General features: G+C 40.5%; 1 protein-coding gene across 2 annotated transcripts in view; it reads left to right on the top strand.

Annotated features, from left to right (window-relative positions):
* The window catches only part of PHLDB2 (pleckstrin homology like domain family B member 2), a 123,651-nt gene that overhangs the window by 62,539 nt on the left and 42,575 nt on the right, over window positions 1–18,537 (top strand). Inside the window, exons 8-11 of one of the 2 annotated variants that reach the window (XM_060234526.1) lie at window positions 8,547–8,675; window positions 13,075–13,230; window positions 14,865–14,975; window positions 17,951–18,040. In XM_060234526.1, coding sequence (XP_060090509.1) covers window positions 8,547–8,675; window positions 13,075–13,230; window positions 14,865–14,975; window positions 17,951–18,040 — 486 coding nt within the window. The remainder of the gene's footprint in view (window positions 1–8,546; window positions 8,676–13,074; window positions 13,231–14,864; window positions 14,976–17,950; window positions 18,041–18,537) is intronic. The other variant, XM_060234527.1, reaches the window with a different exon arrangement.

The raw sequence follows: 18,537 nt of genomic DNA, 5'->3' as shown, positions 1-18,537 counted from the left end.
CCCCCGCCCCCGAAATCAACATCTGATCACGCATGCTCCAAGAAAAGAGCGTGATAGTTTTGGATGTGTCATCGCTCAACAACAGATTGAGTTGCATTCTTGGATGCTCGTCTGAACAGCCCTGCATCGAATCAATATTCAGCGGTTCAAATTTGAGCGCTACACACCCCGCTTTTAATGTAAGGTGTGGCCGCACCCTAGGATTCAGATAGTGGTTGTTTTTTTCACTGAAAAGTGTTTGCATCCTAACTGGGTTGCCACAGCAATTTATTGATATAATTCTTATTATTGGTTAATATTTGTTCCATGCTTTCTCTGGTAAGCCTAATTTGTGTTTTATTATAAATTTTCTATTAGTTCATAGAATCAGAGAGCTAGGAGAATGAGATATGCTGAAAAGTATTTGGAATTTCAGCTGGTCTGACACTTTTTCTAATGAAGGAAATTTTATGTATTGCTTAATCATGTAAACTCAGTTTCTTTGATTCATTTAATAATTTTAATTATTAGATTTCTTAAAATCATTTTGAGTTTAGAAGAGACTGTGACCTTTGTAAAAGTTATTTAAATTTCTCTTTGGCTTTTTGAAATTATATACTTTGCTTATCTTGTAAAATATATAACATGCATTTTCCAAAGTGCAGTTTGAGATTGTGCGATCAAACCATTCCCCCAGTGGAAAAAATTGTTTTGATGTTAAATGAGACCAGAAGAAAACAGGTGTTTTCAGTGGAATTTCCCTTGGGGTGAAGTTCCTTGTCATACTGTGTATGTGCATATATGAGGAATAGATTGGATTCAGAGCCTTCAGCCACAGCTGGGAATCCAAGCAGAGACTCTTAGCATTGATATTCAACACTGTCACAGCTGCCAGAAAGGAAGGAAAGTGTATTCAGGATGGGTTGTGGTTCTTAGCTTTCCCCTGCCACAGGATCTCTGCAGCTTCCATATCTGTCCTCTCTTGCTGCTTATCTGCTGCCTGTGCTGCCCAGATCTTCCTAACAACAAAGATCAATTGGAAAGGAAAACAGTGAGCTGAAATTTCTGTCATGCATGTTCACCTGGGTGGAAAAAGGCCTGCTGTGAACAGGGGGAAGAAATGGAGAACGGTGGCAACAGCACTAAGAAGCAGAAGTTTGATCTGGGCCAGTTCCCAGCTGGATTCTTGGCTAAGCTTATGGGTTCGTTCCAGGCATCAAAGGGTATGTAGTCAGACTGGGATTGGCTGTTCTATGATACTCAAAAAACGACACATGCATAAGCAACACACAATTTCCTAGCTGCTAGAGGAGAAAAAAAATGATACCCAACTGGTATCACAAATAGTTGTTCAATGTTTTGGATATATCTCTCTTCCATATTGGTGTTTATAGATGATCTACTGTAGCATCTTTTATCCTTATCTTTCAAATAACAGAATATGTAAATTGTGTTAGCTTTAGTAAATTGCCTAAAGTAAATGCATGAGGCTGCTATTCATTGGTTGAGTGAGATGAGCTTAATGATGGCTTTGTACGCATCAGTGACTGATAAACCTTTTATGGCTACCCTATCTAAGAAGATATGAACAGGGAATCAGACAAGATTCTGAAATAAAGTTGTTGGCAAGCTAATTTCAGAATCTAAGAAATTAAGATCTAATTTAATGTGTTCGATGAACAGGATCATGAAACTGAACATAATATTCTTTGTCTTAATAGTTACTGGAGCAAGGAAGGGTACACTTAGCACAGTCAGTTATTCAACTTTGCCTTGTTTTTCACCTGTACTTCTTTGTTCTGCATAGTTTTGTGAGCTTTATCCTTAAGTAACTTGGGTTGGATCCAGAGGGATTTTCCACATATGGAAGGTGGCTTTTGATCCTGGATGGGATATTTAATACATTGCATTAGTGCTTTGCACGGAAAAGACGTTTATATTCAGAGATGTTACTTGTGCAAGAGGGTCTTTTTTTAAAATTTTGTACTAACAGGCTCATGAGAATCCCTCTAGATCCTATCTGTGTTATTCTTGGTATAACTCCTTGTTCATACCTTTGTGGAAAAGCAGCAGCAGCTGTTTTCATTATGCTTAAAATTCTTTGGAACTGGACCAATATATCTAAAATACTATTATGAGTAAAAACCATGGACAAAAATAAATTACTTAAGTGACTGGGCAAATTACATTTTTCCTGTTATTTCTTACTATTGTTTATTTATTTATTTATTCGGGACTTATATCCCGCCCTTCCCACGAGTGGCTCAGGGCGGCTTCCAACAGTTTATCAAGCATAAAATTAAACAATTTTAAGTATAAGCAATTAAATAATTAAACAGATAAAACCTTAAAAACCAGTACGTTTCAATTTCATAAAACAGTAAAACCTTAAAACCAATAACATTTCAATCTCGTATCAACAGATGGCTAGCCAGTTACATGAAGTCTTCATCCCAGCTAGGTGTAGGCTAGCCGGAAGAGGGTCGTCTTACAGGCCCTGCGGAACTGAACCAGGTCCCGCAGGGCCCTCACCTCTTCTGGCAGCTGGTTCCATCATGTGGGGGCCATAACGGAGAAAGCCCTTTCTCTGGTGGCTTTCAAGCGGGCTTCTTTTGGCCCAGGGATAGTGAGGAGATTTTGTGTTCCTGACCTCAGTGCTCTCTGGGGAACATGTGGGGAGAGACGGTCCTTCAGGTAGGCAGGTCCCAGGCCATATAGGGCTTTAAAGGTAATAACCAGCACCTTGTACCGGACTCGGTACATCACTGGGAGCCAGTGCAGAGTCCGAAGACCCGGCCGAATGTGTCCCCACTTTGGGAGACCCAGTAACAGCCGGGCCACGGCATTCTGCACCAGCTGCAATTTCCGAGTCCGGGACAGGGGCAGCCCCATGTAGAGGGCATTGCAGTAGTCCAACCTCGAGGTGACCGTAGCATGGATCACTGTTGCCAGATCGTCGTGCTCCAGGAAGGGGGCCAGCTGCCTTGCCCGCCTAAGATGAAAAAATGCGGACTTGGCAGCGGCTGCTATCTGAGCCTCCATCTTTAAGGAAGGCTCCAACAGCACCCCCAGGCTCCTGACTCTGTCCGCCGCCGTCAACGGCGCACCGTCAAAAGCTGGCAGGGGGATCCCCCCCCGGGCCGCGGTGACCCAAGCAAAGGACCTCTGTCTTCGTAGGATTTAACTTCAGCCCACTGAAGTTTATGAGCATGTTCCCCTTCTATTAGAGATTCTGATTTTTACACAACAGAAAGAAAGCCTCTGCATATTAGGACAGTGGAAAAGAAAAAGGAAATGGCTCTTCCACTTGGTGTCAGGTTCCTTTTTCCATTCCTAGCATGCAGCTGTTAGTCTTCCAAATTAATGACTTCCCTTGTAAGATGAGCTCAATGACAGCCTTGCACTTAACATGAGTGACTAGTAAACCATGTTCATTTTTCTCTATCGCTACCCTGGCCAAAGAAGGTATTTGAAACAGAAGCTCTAAGAATCCAAAAAATTATTAAAGGACGTGCTTACACTAGCTTTTCAGATTTAGAGGTGGGACTTTAGAATGGCTATGACTTGTATGGTTAGTTGTTTATTTTAGCTGCTCCAGTCAAACCAACATTTCCAGGTTTTATAGCTTTTCAAGCAGTAATTGGAAAACAACAGCATGACCGGCACTGTTATAACAGATGTGAGAACCTAGTGGATAATGCCTATATGGCAGTGTTGACATACCCTCATGCCACATAATAATGGTTTTTAGTAAATGGTGGGGCTTTTTTGGAGCAGGAACACACAGGAACACAGTTCCAGCTGACTTAGCTAAGGCTACGGATCAAAAAAAAGGTCTCTGGCAGAGGGAAAGCACTAGTCAGCCACATACTCCCAGACCGTGCACTCCATCCTTTCTGTTGCCTCCAATGGACTGCAAAGAGAGCAAGAAACACAGAGCTGCCTATGAGTGCACCCTCCTAGGAGAAGCTAGACCTGCGACTGCCTGCTGGCCAAGTTTGGGGGGCAGGGAAACAAGGTCTTTCATTGGGCTGTGTGAGAGCACACATCCATGAAATGCAGCTGATGGCACTGCACTGTTTTGTGTCAATATGTGGAAAGTAACCTACTGAGTGGGTGATGTCACTTCTGGTGACATCAAGGAGTGTGGCCTAATATACAAATGATATACAGTTTCTGCTGGTAAATAGTAAGCAGAAGGGGGTGATAACTGAGCTTGGAACTGACTGGACTAGAAGCTGCTATGATGATGATGATGATGATGATGATGATGATGATGATGATGATGTTATTGGATTTATATCCCACCCTCCACTCTCTCTGAATCTCAGATTCTCAGAATGGCTTACAATCTCCTTTACCTTCCTCCCCCACAACAGACACCCTGTGAGGTGGGTGGGGCTGAGAGGACTCTGACAGCAGCTGCCCTTTCAAGGACAACTTCTGTCAGAGCTATGGCTGACTCAAGGCCATTCAAGCAGGTGCAAGTGGAGGAGTGGGGAATCATACCCGGTTCTCCCAGATAAGAGTCTGCGCACTTAACCACTACATCAAACTGACTCTCTTGGAATATCTTTATTTCCTCATTTCCCTGATTGGTATGAGTATAGGTAACTGATATTGAGAATTACAATGGAGAAAAACTGAACAGAAAACCTTTTTTTACAATTCCCCTTTCCCATTAATTAGCACAGTAGCTTAATGCTGGATTATGACCACATTCATAGTTGTAGTAAGAAGGAAGCATTTCTAATTGCTTTATAGGAGTCATTGTTTTGGGAGAGTAGATTCCCCCTCCTCCCAACAAATTTAATACACTATGACTACACTGCCACCATTATTTAATATTAGCTAGAATAATGATGGGTCCCATCCAGGCTGATTACTGTAAAGCTCTTTATATTGGGGGTTGCCTTTGAAAACAAGTCAGAAAGTGGTACAAACATAACACCTGCTATAAATGAACATCCCTTTGACAACATGTTCCAGGGTACAATTCAAAATGCTGGGGTTTTTTACTTTAAAATGGTCAGGGCTGCGTAGTTAATTAGTCAATTGTCTTCTTAGTTAAGCATTTTCTCTGCCACTTTTGAGGTCTCAGGCAGTATAAACTCTTTCTCAACTAGAAATGCAATGGATTGAACCTGAAATATAAAATATGTGCTTTGCAGCTTATCAGGTCACACTCCAGAATAGCTAGAAAAAGTATTTGTTAATAAATTCTTAGATTCTCTTTAATGGATAACTTTAAGATTTGAGTCCAGATTTTCAGGGTATAAGCTTTCTAGAGTCAAACATCCCTTCCTCAGACAGGAGTAGGAATGAATACCATAGAGTCTTTTTATCTCAGTCAGAAGGTGGGAAGGGTGTTGTGAAAAAATGTTGTAAAGAAACAAAGTGTAATGCATATTGTAATCAGTTTGATCAGAGCACAGGGGACACACTTGGGGGCAGAAGATTAGCATCTTTAGTGAGATAAGAATCCTGTGTACCCTATTCAGCCCTGGAGGTGTTGAAGCTGATGAAAGGAGCCTTGACTCTTGAAAGCTTATACCCTGAAAATATTGTTAGTCTTTAAGGTGCTTCTGGACTCAAATTTCACTCTTCTGCTGCAGGCTAATACAGCTAACCTCTGATTATTTTCATGGATAACAAGAATGGTCACTTTCTAGGTGAGTGATGGGAGAGAAAAAGCACTGTAGTTGTTAGCTAGGCTTGTTGTGGTTCCAGGGTAGACCATCTTCTTGGCCCCAGGTTCAGTCACTACAATCTGCAGTTATTGATTGTGTAGGAGGTGATGTGAAAGATCTTGTGACCCTGGAAAGCTGCTGCTAATCTGAGTATACAATACTGACTTTAATGTAACAGTGGCTTGATTCAGTATAAGGCAGATTTATGTGTATGATGTGACATTTCTATTTGTTTATAAACGCAGAGAGTGCATGAAGAGTTGTAGTCTAACGAGATTCTGGTGTTCTATAAAAGTGAATGCTCATATAAAGCACAGAAGTTATAGCAAAACTGTCAACATTTCAGCCAGAAAGTGAATGGAGACTACTGCATTACATAATAAATTGATTTTTTATTCCAGTTTTTAGTGATTATTTGTTTCTCAAAGCAGCTTACAGGAATTAAACAGAATGCACAATGCTGATGATCAGATGAGGGGAAAGTTATAGAGGCAACAAGTAGTAGAGGAAGTTTTGTTTGATAGTGTCAGAACAAAGGAGGTCAGTTAACAGGAATTTACATCCTGCTGAGGCAAGATTGATCTTCCTTTGTTCTTGTTGGGATGGATGTGGTACATTGTATTTTTGCATAACAGACCGAAGTGTCATTGGTTGTCAAGATAGAACGTATTTGGTATATTTGGATGTACCATTCTGGATATTAAGATGATATTTGAGTTAACAATGGTAGTTTCAAAATAATTATTCCCCATAACAAATAATGTATATAGGAATGGTGGGAAGAACTATATATTATTATTAACAACTGACTTTTTAAAAAAATCAGAGAGCATAGGTTATATTTGCAGTTCTTTCACTCTTGTACATCATTGTTGTGACTCTGTATGATAAAATAACATTTGCTGGATATTGAAATCAAACATCATGTTGTAGGTCTCCATTTACATTTCTTCTGTGGAAAACAATGTTCTCTTAAAAACTGAGACTTAACCCCTGTACACATAACATGCGTGCAGGAAAATTGCATAGATGGGGAACCAGGTTTGCACCAACTAGCACTACCTTCAATCTATGTGTTCTGCTAAACATCCACACAAAGCCTATGTGAATATATAGTCTTTGAGTCCACAGTTTCTATAAACTCTTTGCCTACTTCTGACATTAGGGAGCAGGGAGTTGGCAGATATGATCCTTTTCTGCCACTCTATGCATATTGACTTTACACAATTATCTTGTTTGTAAAAGGTTGGTGTCAATTTCAAAATGAGCTATTCCATTCCATTTTTTTAAGACTGTTGCTTCTAGAGATCTTTGTGTACAAACATTTTGTTTTGAAAGAGTCTAGAGGTCTTGTATGTTTGTGAGAAATTGACTAATAGGCTAAAACATATACAATCAATTTTGATTTGGGTATAAAATATAAATCTATTGTTCTTTATTGATGAAATTGGGATTATATATCCGAGTTCAAGGGTTATCCTAGATATCAGGGTAGAATTCCTTTCAGAGTGAATTAAACCAGTTCTGTTTACTCAGCATGCTGGATTATTGCAACAGAATTTCCTGCTACAAACCAGTTACTTTCCTGTGCTATGCTTACACAGCCCTTCCTTTCACAGTTTATGAAAATATTCCTCTGTGTCTTACCATCACACTTGTGTTTCCACTCTCTCTACTTCTGTACTGTGCTGAATAATATACCCTTCAGTTCACTTCATAAAATCTTTAATTTCCCATCCTTCCATTATTTTTAGACTAATTTACCACTACTTTGGCTTCTAGGTAGCTAATATATCATCATATGAAAAGCAGAGAATAGGATCATCCAGTTAGTCTTAAAAGTAAACAACAACAGTATGTTATTTTCAAAAAGAGAATTCTGACAAACCCATAATTTTAATTCCTTCTAATCGAGGATGTGAACCAATAAATGCAAGTTAGTGAATACTGGAGGTGGATGTCGTATGAGCCACAGATTGCATGTCTGCCCACATCATCACTGTAAGCCAAATGAAATATATTATAATCCTCAGTAGCCTTTCTTTCATTTGAAAATGATCACTGGCAACTTTCCCATTGCAAAGGGATTAGATTGCAACCTGAGCTTCTAGCCACTGGTGTAGTGGTTAGAGTCAGCCTAGGATCTGGTTCAAATCCCTGCTCTGCCATGGAAGCTCCCTGGGTGACTATGGACCAGTCAGACTCTCTAAACCTAACCTGCCTCCTAGGATCATTGTGAAGATCAAATGGAGGAGAGGGTAATGATGTATGATGCTTTGGATCCTCATGGGGAGAAAGGTGGGGAATATGAAGTAAGGAATTTACCACTATTTTGGATTCTAAGTAGCTAATATACTGTAGAGATTATTTTGAAAGAAAGGGAGCCAAAGAGAGACAAAAAGAAAAAAAATACCATTATATACATGATCTGAAATCACGTTCTAGCTTCTTAAAGCATACCATATGGTATCTGTAACTTTCAGATATATGGTTTGACCCAGCACTATCACCCTTTCAAGGAAGTTAAGTGACTATTATGTGGTTCCCAGTCTTCTGAATCCATCTTTAAAACCTGATTTGCTGGGGATGAATCCTGTTTTCCACACCTAAGTTGTAGAACTGCAGAATAAAAATTCCGTGGAATAAATGAAATGTTTGCCCTTTGTCCCCCAAAACATAATTTGGTTCCTGACAGGTGATATAAAGACATGCAGATTATGCCAAACTAACTGCAGCCCTCTCCCATTTTTCAGTACTGGTCAAGACCCACTCCTCCCCTTCTTTACTTTGCCCTTCTTTATGGCACCATCAGGATCACTAACAACTGCTTGGGTTTGAAGGTAATTCTGTTCTTTATTTTTCTGGTTGAAACTCCAGGAAAAAATAAAGCTTGATGCTGAAAGGGAAAAACTAGAAAAGCTTCAGGAGCTTTACTCCGAGCAGAAGACCCAACTTGATAATTGCCCTGAGTCCATGAGGGAACAATTGCAACAGCAACTAAACAGGGTCAGTAGCATGGATTCTTTTTTTGTTTTGTTTTTAGTTACATGAAACATGATCAACTGCAAGTGTGCAAAGGACTTCTTCATGACCACTCCATAGTGTTAAGGTTTTTAATACTGTTTTTATATATTGCTAATAAAAGTGCTGCATGGTGACAAATAACAGAATGCAAACATGATCAACTGCAAGCATGCAAAGGACTTCTTCATAACCAGCCCAGTTTTAAGGTTTTTAATACTGTTTTTGTATATTGCTAATAAGATGCTGCATGGTGACAAATAAACAGAATGCAAGGAGCTGGATTGAGAATTGATTTGTGGCACATACTTTAAAAGCTGTCAACCACTTAGTGCTTAGCACCTTTTGGCCTCTGGCTAATAGAGCTTTTGGAAACATGCTGTTTAGTTGGGCTTTAGGATGTCATGCTGTAGAAAACAAACTCTTTACCCTCCGATAGCTGTTCCTACAGTAAGTTGCTGCACTTAAAAATAACTTTCTCTGTTGCAGAATGATAGAATGCCTCTGTTGACAGGTGTGCAGTTTTAAAGCATTCTCTTGATTTTAAATATGCCTATAAAATGCCTTGTTTCAAGGCATTGTTTCTTACCCATTTCAGTATTTGACTACTATTTTCACTCATGAAATATTTTAACTTTTTTGCATCTTTACATTTGTTACATAACGAAAGAATAAATATGGTATGATGGAATACCTAAAATGAAAAGAAACTTTTAGTGTGTGGACAGGGCATTCTTTTCATATAATTTCACACTAATGAACATGCAAGGAGCTAGTATAATCCATGACTATCCCACAGACAACAGATCCTGTGATCATTGATTATGCCTGTTTTTTGCAGAGTGGTATTTGGGATTGTGGGAGTGAGAGTAGATCAAATCCTCATAGTTAAAGACATGCAAACATTTGTTCTCCTTAAAGTAGTGATTCTCATATGGTGGACTGGGACCCAAAAGTAAGTCAACTTTCTCTTGGTAGATTGTGAAGCCAGGAGAAAGAACAGATTGAGCTGAGAGAAGGAGGCTCTGAGAAGTTCTGTGGCAAATCTAGGTTCCTCTCTGCATTATGCATGTAATGGCCATAATCTAAGCCTGTTATTCAGTGATGCTGCATATTTACAGACACTAAGTGTAGGTATATAAACTTTTTCAGTGTTAATTAGAGTGAGATTTTTGCTTTTATTTAAGATAAATTTTACACTGAGAGTGCAGGAAAGCTGAACAGTGGCTAGGAACACAGAAATCACAATAAAACAAAGTAACACAGGAGGCAGGAACTGAAAAAACAGTTAATGAGGCTAAATCCTTCCCCTTGGAATCATATCCCCAGGTATTTTTCCTCTTGCAGGAAAAAAAATACAAGTCTTCATATCTTTTCCTCAAGCTTAATGGTGAATATTTTGTATCACACAGTTACTGTGTGTGAAAGATAAAATATTCCTTCTCTCCTTCCTCCACTCCTTCTTTTAGCCTCCATTTTTAAATATATATATAAATAAATAAAATGGAAAAGAATTCCAAGTGCAATCTGACCCTAAAGGTCTGACCTCAGGTTTTAGGACATAAGGCAACTTCAACATGTCAATTAACAGAATCTTTTCCTTTCACCCTTTCTTAGGGTTGCCAATCCCCAGGTGGGGGCAGGGGATTCCCCGGTTTGGAGGCCCCCCCCACTTCAGGGTCATCAGAAAGCGGGGGGGGGGGGAGGGAAATGTCTGCTGGGCACTCGATTATTCCCTACGGAAACCAATTCCCATAGGGAATAATGGAGAATTGATCCATGGATATCTGGGGCTCTGGAGGGGCTGTTTTTTGAGGTAGAGGCACCAAAATTTCAGCATAGCATCATGTTCCTCTCCTCAAGACTTCCCTCAGGTTTCAAAAAGATTGGGCCAGGGAGTCCAATTCTATGAGCCCCAAAAGAAGGTGCCCCTATCCTACATTTCTGCTGGAGAGAAGGTATTTAAAAGGTGTGCAGTCCCTTTAAAGTTCCCTTCAGAGTTCAATTATGCTTGTCGCAACCTTACTCCTGACTCCACCCCCAATGTCTCCTGGCTCCACCCCCAAAGTCCCCAGATATTTCTTGAATTGGACTTGGCAACCCTACCCTTTCTGCTCCAGCACTTCTGAGCTCCTTTATAGCCTCATCTCATCTCCATTGCAAAGGGTTAGTACTTTAGGACTGACTGTACTCTGTGCATATGGGAGTGCCCAGTTTGCTCCGGTCATATTTTCATGTTTGTGGGAGAAGCCAGTGAATGAACATTGTGTGCAGTGGTGAACTGTCCAGTGGGGGACAGGTATATCTTCACCTATTATTACTACTCTGGTACAGCTACAGGTAAAGTTTAAGGCCGTTAAAATCTCAGCACATCAAACAATCTGATATGTGTGTATGTATGTATATAACATAATTACAAATATCAGCATTAAAATAAGTCAACCAAAAGGTACTGATCAAATAAAAACATTACTGTTTATAGATACAGTTGTAGCCCCGATTTTCTTGGCGACTAAAGCAAAAAGTGAAACCCCTTAAGAGACAAATGAATCAGTGCCCAAGAGAAGAAAAAGCAATTTCTCTGAATCTGAAGAAATGTTTAAACCCATTAAAAGCTCTGTAAGAAATGTGGTTCTAGGCTCTGCATAAAGAGGACAGGATAATATTTAATATATAGTGCAATAAATCTTCTGGAATGCAGGCTCCACAAATGCAATGGCAAATGGGCTCACAGTAGCTAACAGAGCCATTGACACGGTTTGAAACCAGATTAAGGTAAAGGCTATTCTGAGGTTGTGAGAAGGAATATTAACCAAATAGGTTCCTTTGAACAATTTGAACCATTGGGAGAATTTGGAATGAGAGACTGACTGCCTATCTGTTGTAGCATCACAGTGAAACACCAAGTCTCAGATATTGAAACCGGCTATAGGAACATCCTGGGCGTCATCAGATATAGCATAACAGTGAAAGATGTTGTTAAATGGCTAACTGGACTGCATCGTTTTGCAGTATCATTTCATAGCACTGCCTGCTTAAGAAGTTGGTGGTGACATTGCTTTGCTTCCTCCAAAATCTTATAGGGCTACATGTACATGAGCCCTAATTGAAAGCAAACAGAGTTCAGTTCAAAGCTGCAGGAGTATTTTTAGGTAGAGCTAAGAGTCTCCTTAGGAAATGATTTTGTATAGATTCCAACGTGATTGGACAGTCTTTCCAATCCCAAACCTCTACACCATATAGGAGTTGAGGGATAGCCTTGCTTTGATATATATACCCAGTGCCACATCTATTAGAAAACCCCCTTTTGTATAATTGATCTTAAAACTATAGATTTAGTTATTGCCAAGTGAGCCCTCCAGGATAAAGTTTCGCTGACGGTTACCCCCAGATATTTGAAGGTGTTGAATTGGTCTATGGCAATTCCATCTATGGTCCACTTAAACTTATGGGGTCTTTTCCTAATGGTCACAGCTTTTTGTCCTGGCATAATGGATGTTTAAGGCCTCTTCTTTACAGAAGTCACCTAATTTGTGTGGCAACCTTTTAAGGCCTATAGGAGTAAGGGAGACTGTACTCTGGTAAGTAAGGAGTCAGGGCACAGATGATAAGATTATCCCTCATTCCCATTGCAAAGGCCATGGATAGTTTGGATGACAGTTGTGGGGTGGTAACATAGAAGGCAGGCTGTAACCTCCTTCATCTTGTTTGCCCACACCATCTTTTCATGTGATCAAATAATGGAACCTGGAGACTTTATTGTGCAACATGAGCTGTATCCTAAATTCCGGGGTTCAACCCTCTTCCCTTTATCCATCTTGTTGCTGTTCCTTACTTAGTGGGAAGAGGCCTAGAGCAAACACCTTGGAGACTGTGAAGCAGGGGTGGGGGAAACCCACCTGTGGCTCACAGCATGTGGCCTTGAGCATGCCAACCCAGTGGATCCATGACCAGTCCAGGGTATCTTTTGGGCATACCTTTTGTTCTCTGTTAGTTTATTTAAACTGTATTTTGTTTCATAAATTGTCTATTTAAATTATAGTATTGTAATCTGCTTTGGGTCCCATTTGCAGAGAACAGGGTAAAAGAAGCATCTAAATAAGTATATAAATAAAATAAAGTTTGGTGAATCTTTTCCTGTGTGCTTTGCTTCCTAATCTCAGCTCTTGACTGTGTTGGAGTGTGACCAGTACAGGCTGCCATAAACACCAACTTGTGAATTAGTATTTTTGTCACTTGTTTATTCAGTTAGTTACCGGGAATGAGAATTTCTGTCTTTGGTCCACAGCTGTAAGAAAAATGGTTTTTACCATGGAGATTTGGCATCCTAATCTGTTTTCACTAACATCAATTTTTGATTTTCACTGATGTTTTGTCATTAAAGGATGCTGATCTGTTGGAGGTAGAAAGCAAACACTTTGAAGACTTGGAGTTTCAGCAGCTAGAACATGAAAGCAGGCTAGATGAGGAGAAAGAGAATCTAACACAGCAGCTCCTGCGTGAAGTGGCTGAATATCAACGTAGCATTGTCAGTAGAAAGGTAAGAGACTATAAACCACTGCTCCATTATATAATCCTAAAAAGATTTGCATCCTTCTAAACCCATTGACATCATCAGGCTTAGAAGAGTGTGACACATTGTATTTTTTGTGCATTGTTAGTTCAAAATCAGGAGAGAATGAAGTTCATTTCTTTTGGTCCTGGATCAATCTGCGAAGGGTTCAACTAAAAGATATTGGATTTATATCCTGCCCTATACTCTGAATCTTAGAGTAGTCACAATCTCTTTTACCTTCTCCCCCCCCCAACAACAGACACCCTGTGAAGTAGGTGGGGCTGAGAGAACTCTTACAGCAGCTGACCTTTCAAGGACAACTCCTACAAGAACTACAGTTGACCCAAGGCCATTCCAGCAGGTGCAAGTGGAAGAGTGGGGAATCAAACCCAGTTCTCCCAGATAAGAGTCCACACACTTAACCATTACACCAAACTGGCCAGGACACTTTCCAATTTATATAGGAAAACATATAATTCATGTTACAAAACTGGTTCACAATGATAAACTGGAGCAAGTTAATTCTAGTCTCTCAAGTCCTGGGTGCTATATGATTACTGTCTTTTGCAGTATATAGGAATCCAGCAGGCATATTGACCCCTCCTGCCCTAGACACAACTTTAAAGAAAAACTCATGGAAACATTAATGCTTTAGCTGTTGATTTTATGCTCTTTTATTGCTTTATTCTGGTAAGATATATTGGTTTTGATTGTTTTTCAAATACTTTTTCTGAATGGATAATTTTGTTCCACTTCAGAAAAAGTAAAGGTTTGAGTTGGTTTTCAGTTTGGATTCACTTTAACTCATTGAAATGTGACATCAATCATGTCCTTCCTTGATAGGATACATGTGTAATCTAGTTTTGTAGTCTGTATAATCCACACTGCATTACAATTATTATTTTCACTTCTAGTTTTCTTAGCATAAAAGTTAATACCTCATAAAAGTGTTTATTAGTCAGAACGCCATATTTCCCAGTAGAATAAGCATGTGCCTAGAACTCACATATTTTGTTTTGTTGATATTCTCCTAAAATTTGAAGTGTTTATCTAAGAAATGTAAAATGTGAATGTGGGAAGCAGGTGTTTGGGGGAAACAATATACCATAATACCTATCCAGGGCTCTTTTTTTGTAGAAAAAACCCAGCAGGAACTCATTTACGTATTAGGCCACACTCGCTGATGTCTGCATTGTTTCACACAGGGCTTTTTTGTAGAAAAAGCCCAGCAGGTACTCATTTGCATATTAGGCCACACCCCTGGCACAAAATCAGATGGAACTGTGTTCCTGTGAGTTCCTGCTAAAAAAAACCAACCTACACCCATCAAAGAGCTGGATGGTTTGTAGCTTCCTTGTTGAGTGTATACTTGATGGCTCTCTGTTGTTGTGTAATGTGTGAGATAGTCATTGAAGGAAACATGTGATGTCCGAACCCAGGGCCTCAAATGAGGCCAAACAGGAGAAAAAAACCATAGTAAAATCACATCAGAGCTAAACAAAGTGTTGTTGGTACAGATCTCTTCTACACAAGAGCTCTCCTGATGATTGGCGTTTGTGCAGCATACATTTTTTCTGAAGCTCATCCTAAAATAAGTATATATGCTAACTTTATCACAGGAGAAAATTTCTGCTCTCAAAAAGCAAGCCAATCATATTGTTCAGCAAGCCCAACGGGAACAAGATCATTTTGTCAAAGAGAAAAATAACCTGCTGATGATGCTGCAAAGGGTAGGCATTTTTCCTGACCTTCTAAAACATGGTTTAAAAATAAATACAGCCAGCAATATGACAGTTGTGTAGTCACATGGAAAAGACTTATCTTGTCAAGGTGTTCCTTATTAAATAATGTAATTTTACAAGTTTACTAAGCTTGATCATGTCAGTTGTATTATATACATCTGCATAGCAAACTCAGTTTGTAAACATTTGTCAATTTACATTTCCCTGCTTTTTCTCCTTGAAGTTCATGATGGTGTCTATATTCTGAATGATAGATAGGGTAGGCTGTCCCAATATTGACTAAGTAAGGTTTTGTGGCAGATGGTCAACAGACATGGACCTCTACTAGTTTTCAGCAGCCAAATTACACTCTACAAAATCAGGGGTGTTGAACTCATTTGTTGTGAGGGCCTGATCTGCATAAATGAGACCTAGGGCCTGTTCAGATGCACGGTATAATCAGATGTCACTGCTGTTTCTTTCCGGATTTAAAGTGGCTGATCAGACATCAACATCTGCCTCCCGGTATTAACTCGTGGTAGCCTCCCCAAATCCTTCTAGGAACTGGATTATTTTGTTACCTGCTCCTTTGCGTTTTTGAATTCTTCAGTTTCACCTCGTAGTTTTCTCCGTTTGGATAGTTCTGCTGTGATATTAACCAACTTCCGGATGTCTGAAGGCTGTCCCAGAACAAAAGGGGCCTCAGACATCCAGTTTATAGTCGCCATTTTTTTAACTACCGCATTTTTCGCACCATAAGACGCACTCCCCCCCCCCCCCAAAAAAGTGGGGTAAAAAGTGTGTGCGTCTTATGGAGCGAAGGGGGGGATCCGCTGCCTCCGTCCCAGCACTTCCCCGCGCCTGCCTGCCTGGCTCCAGCTCTGACGCTTACAGCAAGCGCCAGGATCGCTCCCTCCGCCCTCCGATCCCAGCGCTTGCTTTAAGCATCAGCGCTGAAGCCAGGCAGGCAAGCCGGGAGAAAGCACGCAACCCCCTCCACAGCCCAGCGCTGGGTTTGCAGAGGGGGCGGGTGCTTCCTCTGCCTGGCTTCAGCTGCTCTTACAGCAAGCGCTGGGATTGCAGGGTGGAGGGAGCGATCCTGGCACTTGCTGTAAGAGCAGCTGAAGCCAGGCAGGCAGGCAGGGGGAAAGCACGCCGCCCCCTCCACAGCCCAACGCTTTGCGAAGCGCTGGGTTTGCAGAGGGGGCGGGTGCTTCCTCTGTGCCTGCGTGCCTGGCTGGGAGACAAGCGGCGAGATCGCTCCCTCCACCCCCATCGCAAACCCAGCACTTTGCAGAGAGCGATCTCACCGCTTGTCTCCCAGCCGGGCACACAAGTGCGGGGGAAGCACGCCGGCGCCTGCGTGCCTGGCTGGGAGACAAGCGGCAAGATCGCTCCCTGCGAAGTGCTGGGTTTGCGGTGGGGGCGGAGGGAGCGATCTCGCTGCTTGTCTCCCAGCCAGGCACCTGCGTCTAATGGTCCGGAGCGTCCAATGGACCGAAAAATACGGTACTTAGCGATATGCGCATAACTGCATAACCACATAATGTTTTAACCTATGTGCATATGCACACATGCACATAGTGCGTTCATGTGCATAATAGTGGAGAAAAAAGAACTGCATGGTGCTGTCGTGTGGACGGCAGAAGACGGTTTCACCGCAGAGTGATTCGAATTGCAGTATGGCAGTCTGATCGATAATATCTGGAACAAAGATATTTGGAACAGAACTGGGTCAGTTTAACACGGACTCAACATGCTGTGTGAACAGGGCCCTTGTCAGGCCAGGCCATGTGTGTACCTATTTAAGATTAGGTAGCAGTAATATAAACTTTATAAAGAACGCATACAAAAACAATTAAATATTTTTTTTAAAAAAAACCCTTAAAATAAAACATGCTTAAAATACTACCATTTGTTGGTCTTAAAGGTGCTCTCTTTGTATTTGTCCCATGGGATCCAGGGAACTGGGCAAAGGAAGTTCTGGCTCTTCCCTACCTTCCCAGGTGACCAGAAGGGGAGGAACCTCAGCCAATAGAAAGAAGAAAAGAGAGGCTTGGCTCAATAGCTCTGCTATGCGATTGAGAGAGCCTGGCAAAGCATGCTCTCCCTCCCCACCTTCCTCTCCAAGGGAGGAGCCTCAGCCAATGGAGAAAACAGATATTTTGTAGCTCGTATGTAATTGAGCAAGCCTTGCAAAGCAAACTGTTATGCAGAAGGAAACAAGTGTGAGAGAGAATGAAGCAGATGCAACCAATTGCTCGGGGGCCTAATAAGAGCCCTCTGGGGGCCTGATTTAGCCCCCAGGTCGCATATTTGACACCCCTGCTCTACATGGTCTATGGATTAGGGCCATGCAGGGAGGTGAGAAGCTTTTCATAGTTTCATTCCTACTTGGTTTTGCTAACCAAAACTGATCCCCACGGTTATTAAAGGGATATTAAAAGTGTAGCTTGTAAATTAGTTTAATTTATTAATTTCAGCCCAACTTTTTCTGGTCTAAGTCTATATTTTATGCTTAAAAAATTAATAGGGTTACAGAAAGGATAAAGAAATAATTATATAAAATGTTTATATTTATCAAGGACATTCATGTTATATATACTGCATAAAACAGAAAAAGGGTATACTCCAAGATGCTTCACTTCTCATCTCCCTTATTACAATTTTTAATGTAAGAATTAATATTATAGCTCAATTAGAGAGGGAGAAAGAGAAACAGTTAAATAAAAATAAAACAATATTTAAGTCTGTTCAATTTTCATGTTCACTACATCAACAGAATGCTTCAATTAATAATTAATAACAACTCTAGTCTGAGTTGAGATCTCGTATTGGAAAAAGGTGACACAGAGAGAAAAAGACAATGATGTGAACACCATACAACAAAACTAGAGCCAATTTACTTGTGATCAATTTTCTTGTGTACATAAAGCCTGACTGTGATTTTCTAAGTTTAAATTTCAATACGTCTGTCCCAACAGGAAAAAGAAAACCTGTGCAATCTAGAAAAGAAATATTCATCAGTTTCAGGAGGAAAGGGGTTTCCTGTAAGTCCAAGCAGTTTAAAAGAGGTAAAAAAAATTAAAATTGGGAAAAGGGAGTGAAAGAATCTGTTACTGATGTATTCTTTATATTCAGAGGTGATTTGTAATTATATAGTGTACAGTTTCAGAGAAAAATATATTATCTTCGGTGTATGTAAAAGTACTAGCTGTCAACAGTGTGGAATTTTGCCAATTTGCCCCAAGCTTTGACATAACTATTCATAACTTTCTGTGGTTTTTTATGCATTTTACCCCTGCCAGTATGACTACAAGCATATCTCCCTGTAGTGGCATTATATTCCCAAACTACTCCTTTATAAGCTATTAAGGGATATTACACCTGCGGAACAAAATGCAAAAGCTCAGTGATAATAAAGATTTATATCCTGCCTTTCAGCCCAATCAAGGCCAACAAAGTAGCTAACAACAAAAAAAATAGTAAAAAAAATGACCAGATGAAACTGCAAAACACACAGAAAAACACATCTGGCGTTATCTTTCTGATGCTTGCCTTGCCTAAAGTT

The sequence above is a fragment of the Heteronotia binoei genome, chromosome 3, assembly GCF_032191835.1.
Source record: "Heteronotia binoei isolate CCM8104 ecotype False Entrance Well chromosome 3, APGP_CSIRO_Hbin_v1, whole genome shotgun sequence".
NCBI classification, from domain to species: Eukaryota; Metazoa; Chordata; class Lepidosauria; order Squamata; family Gekkonidae; genus Heteronotia; species Heteronotia binoei.
Note: the sequence above shows the minus strand (reverse complement) of the source record. Positions and strands in the feature narration are given on the sequence as shown.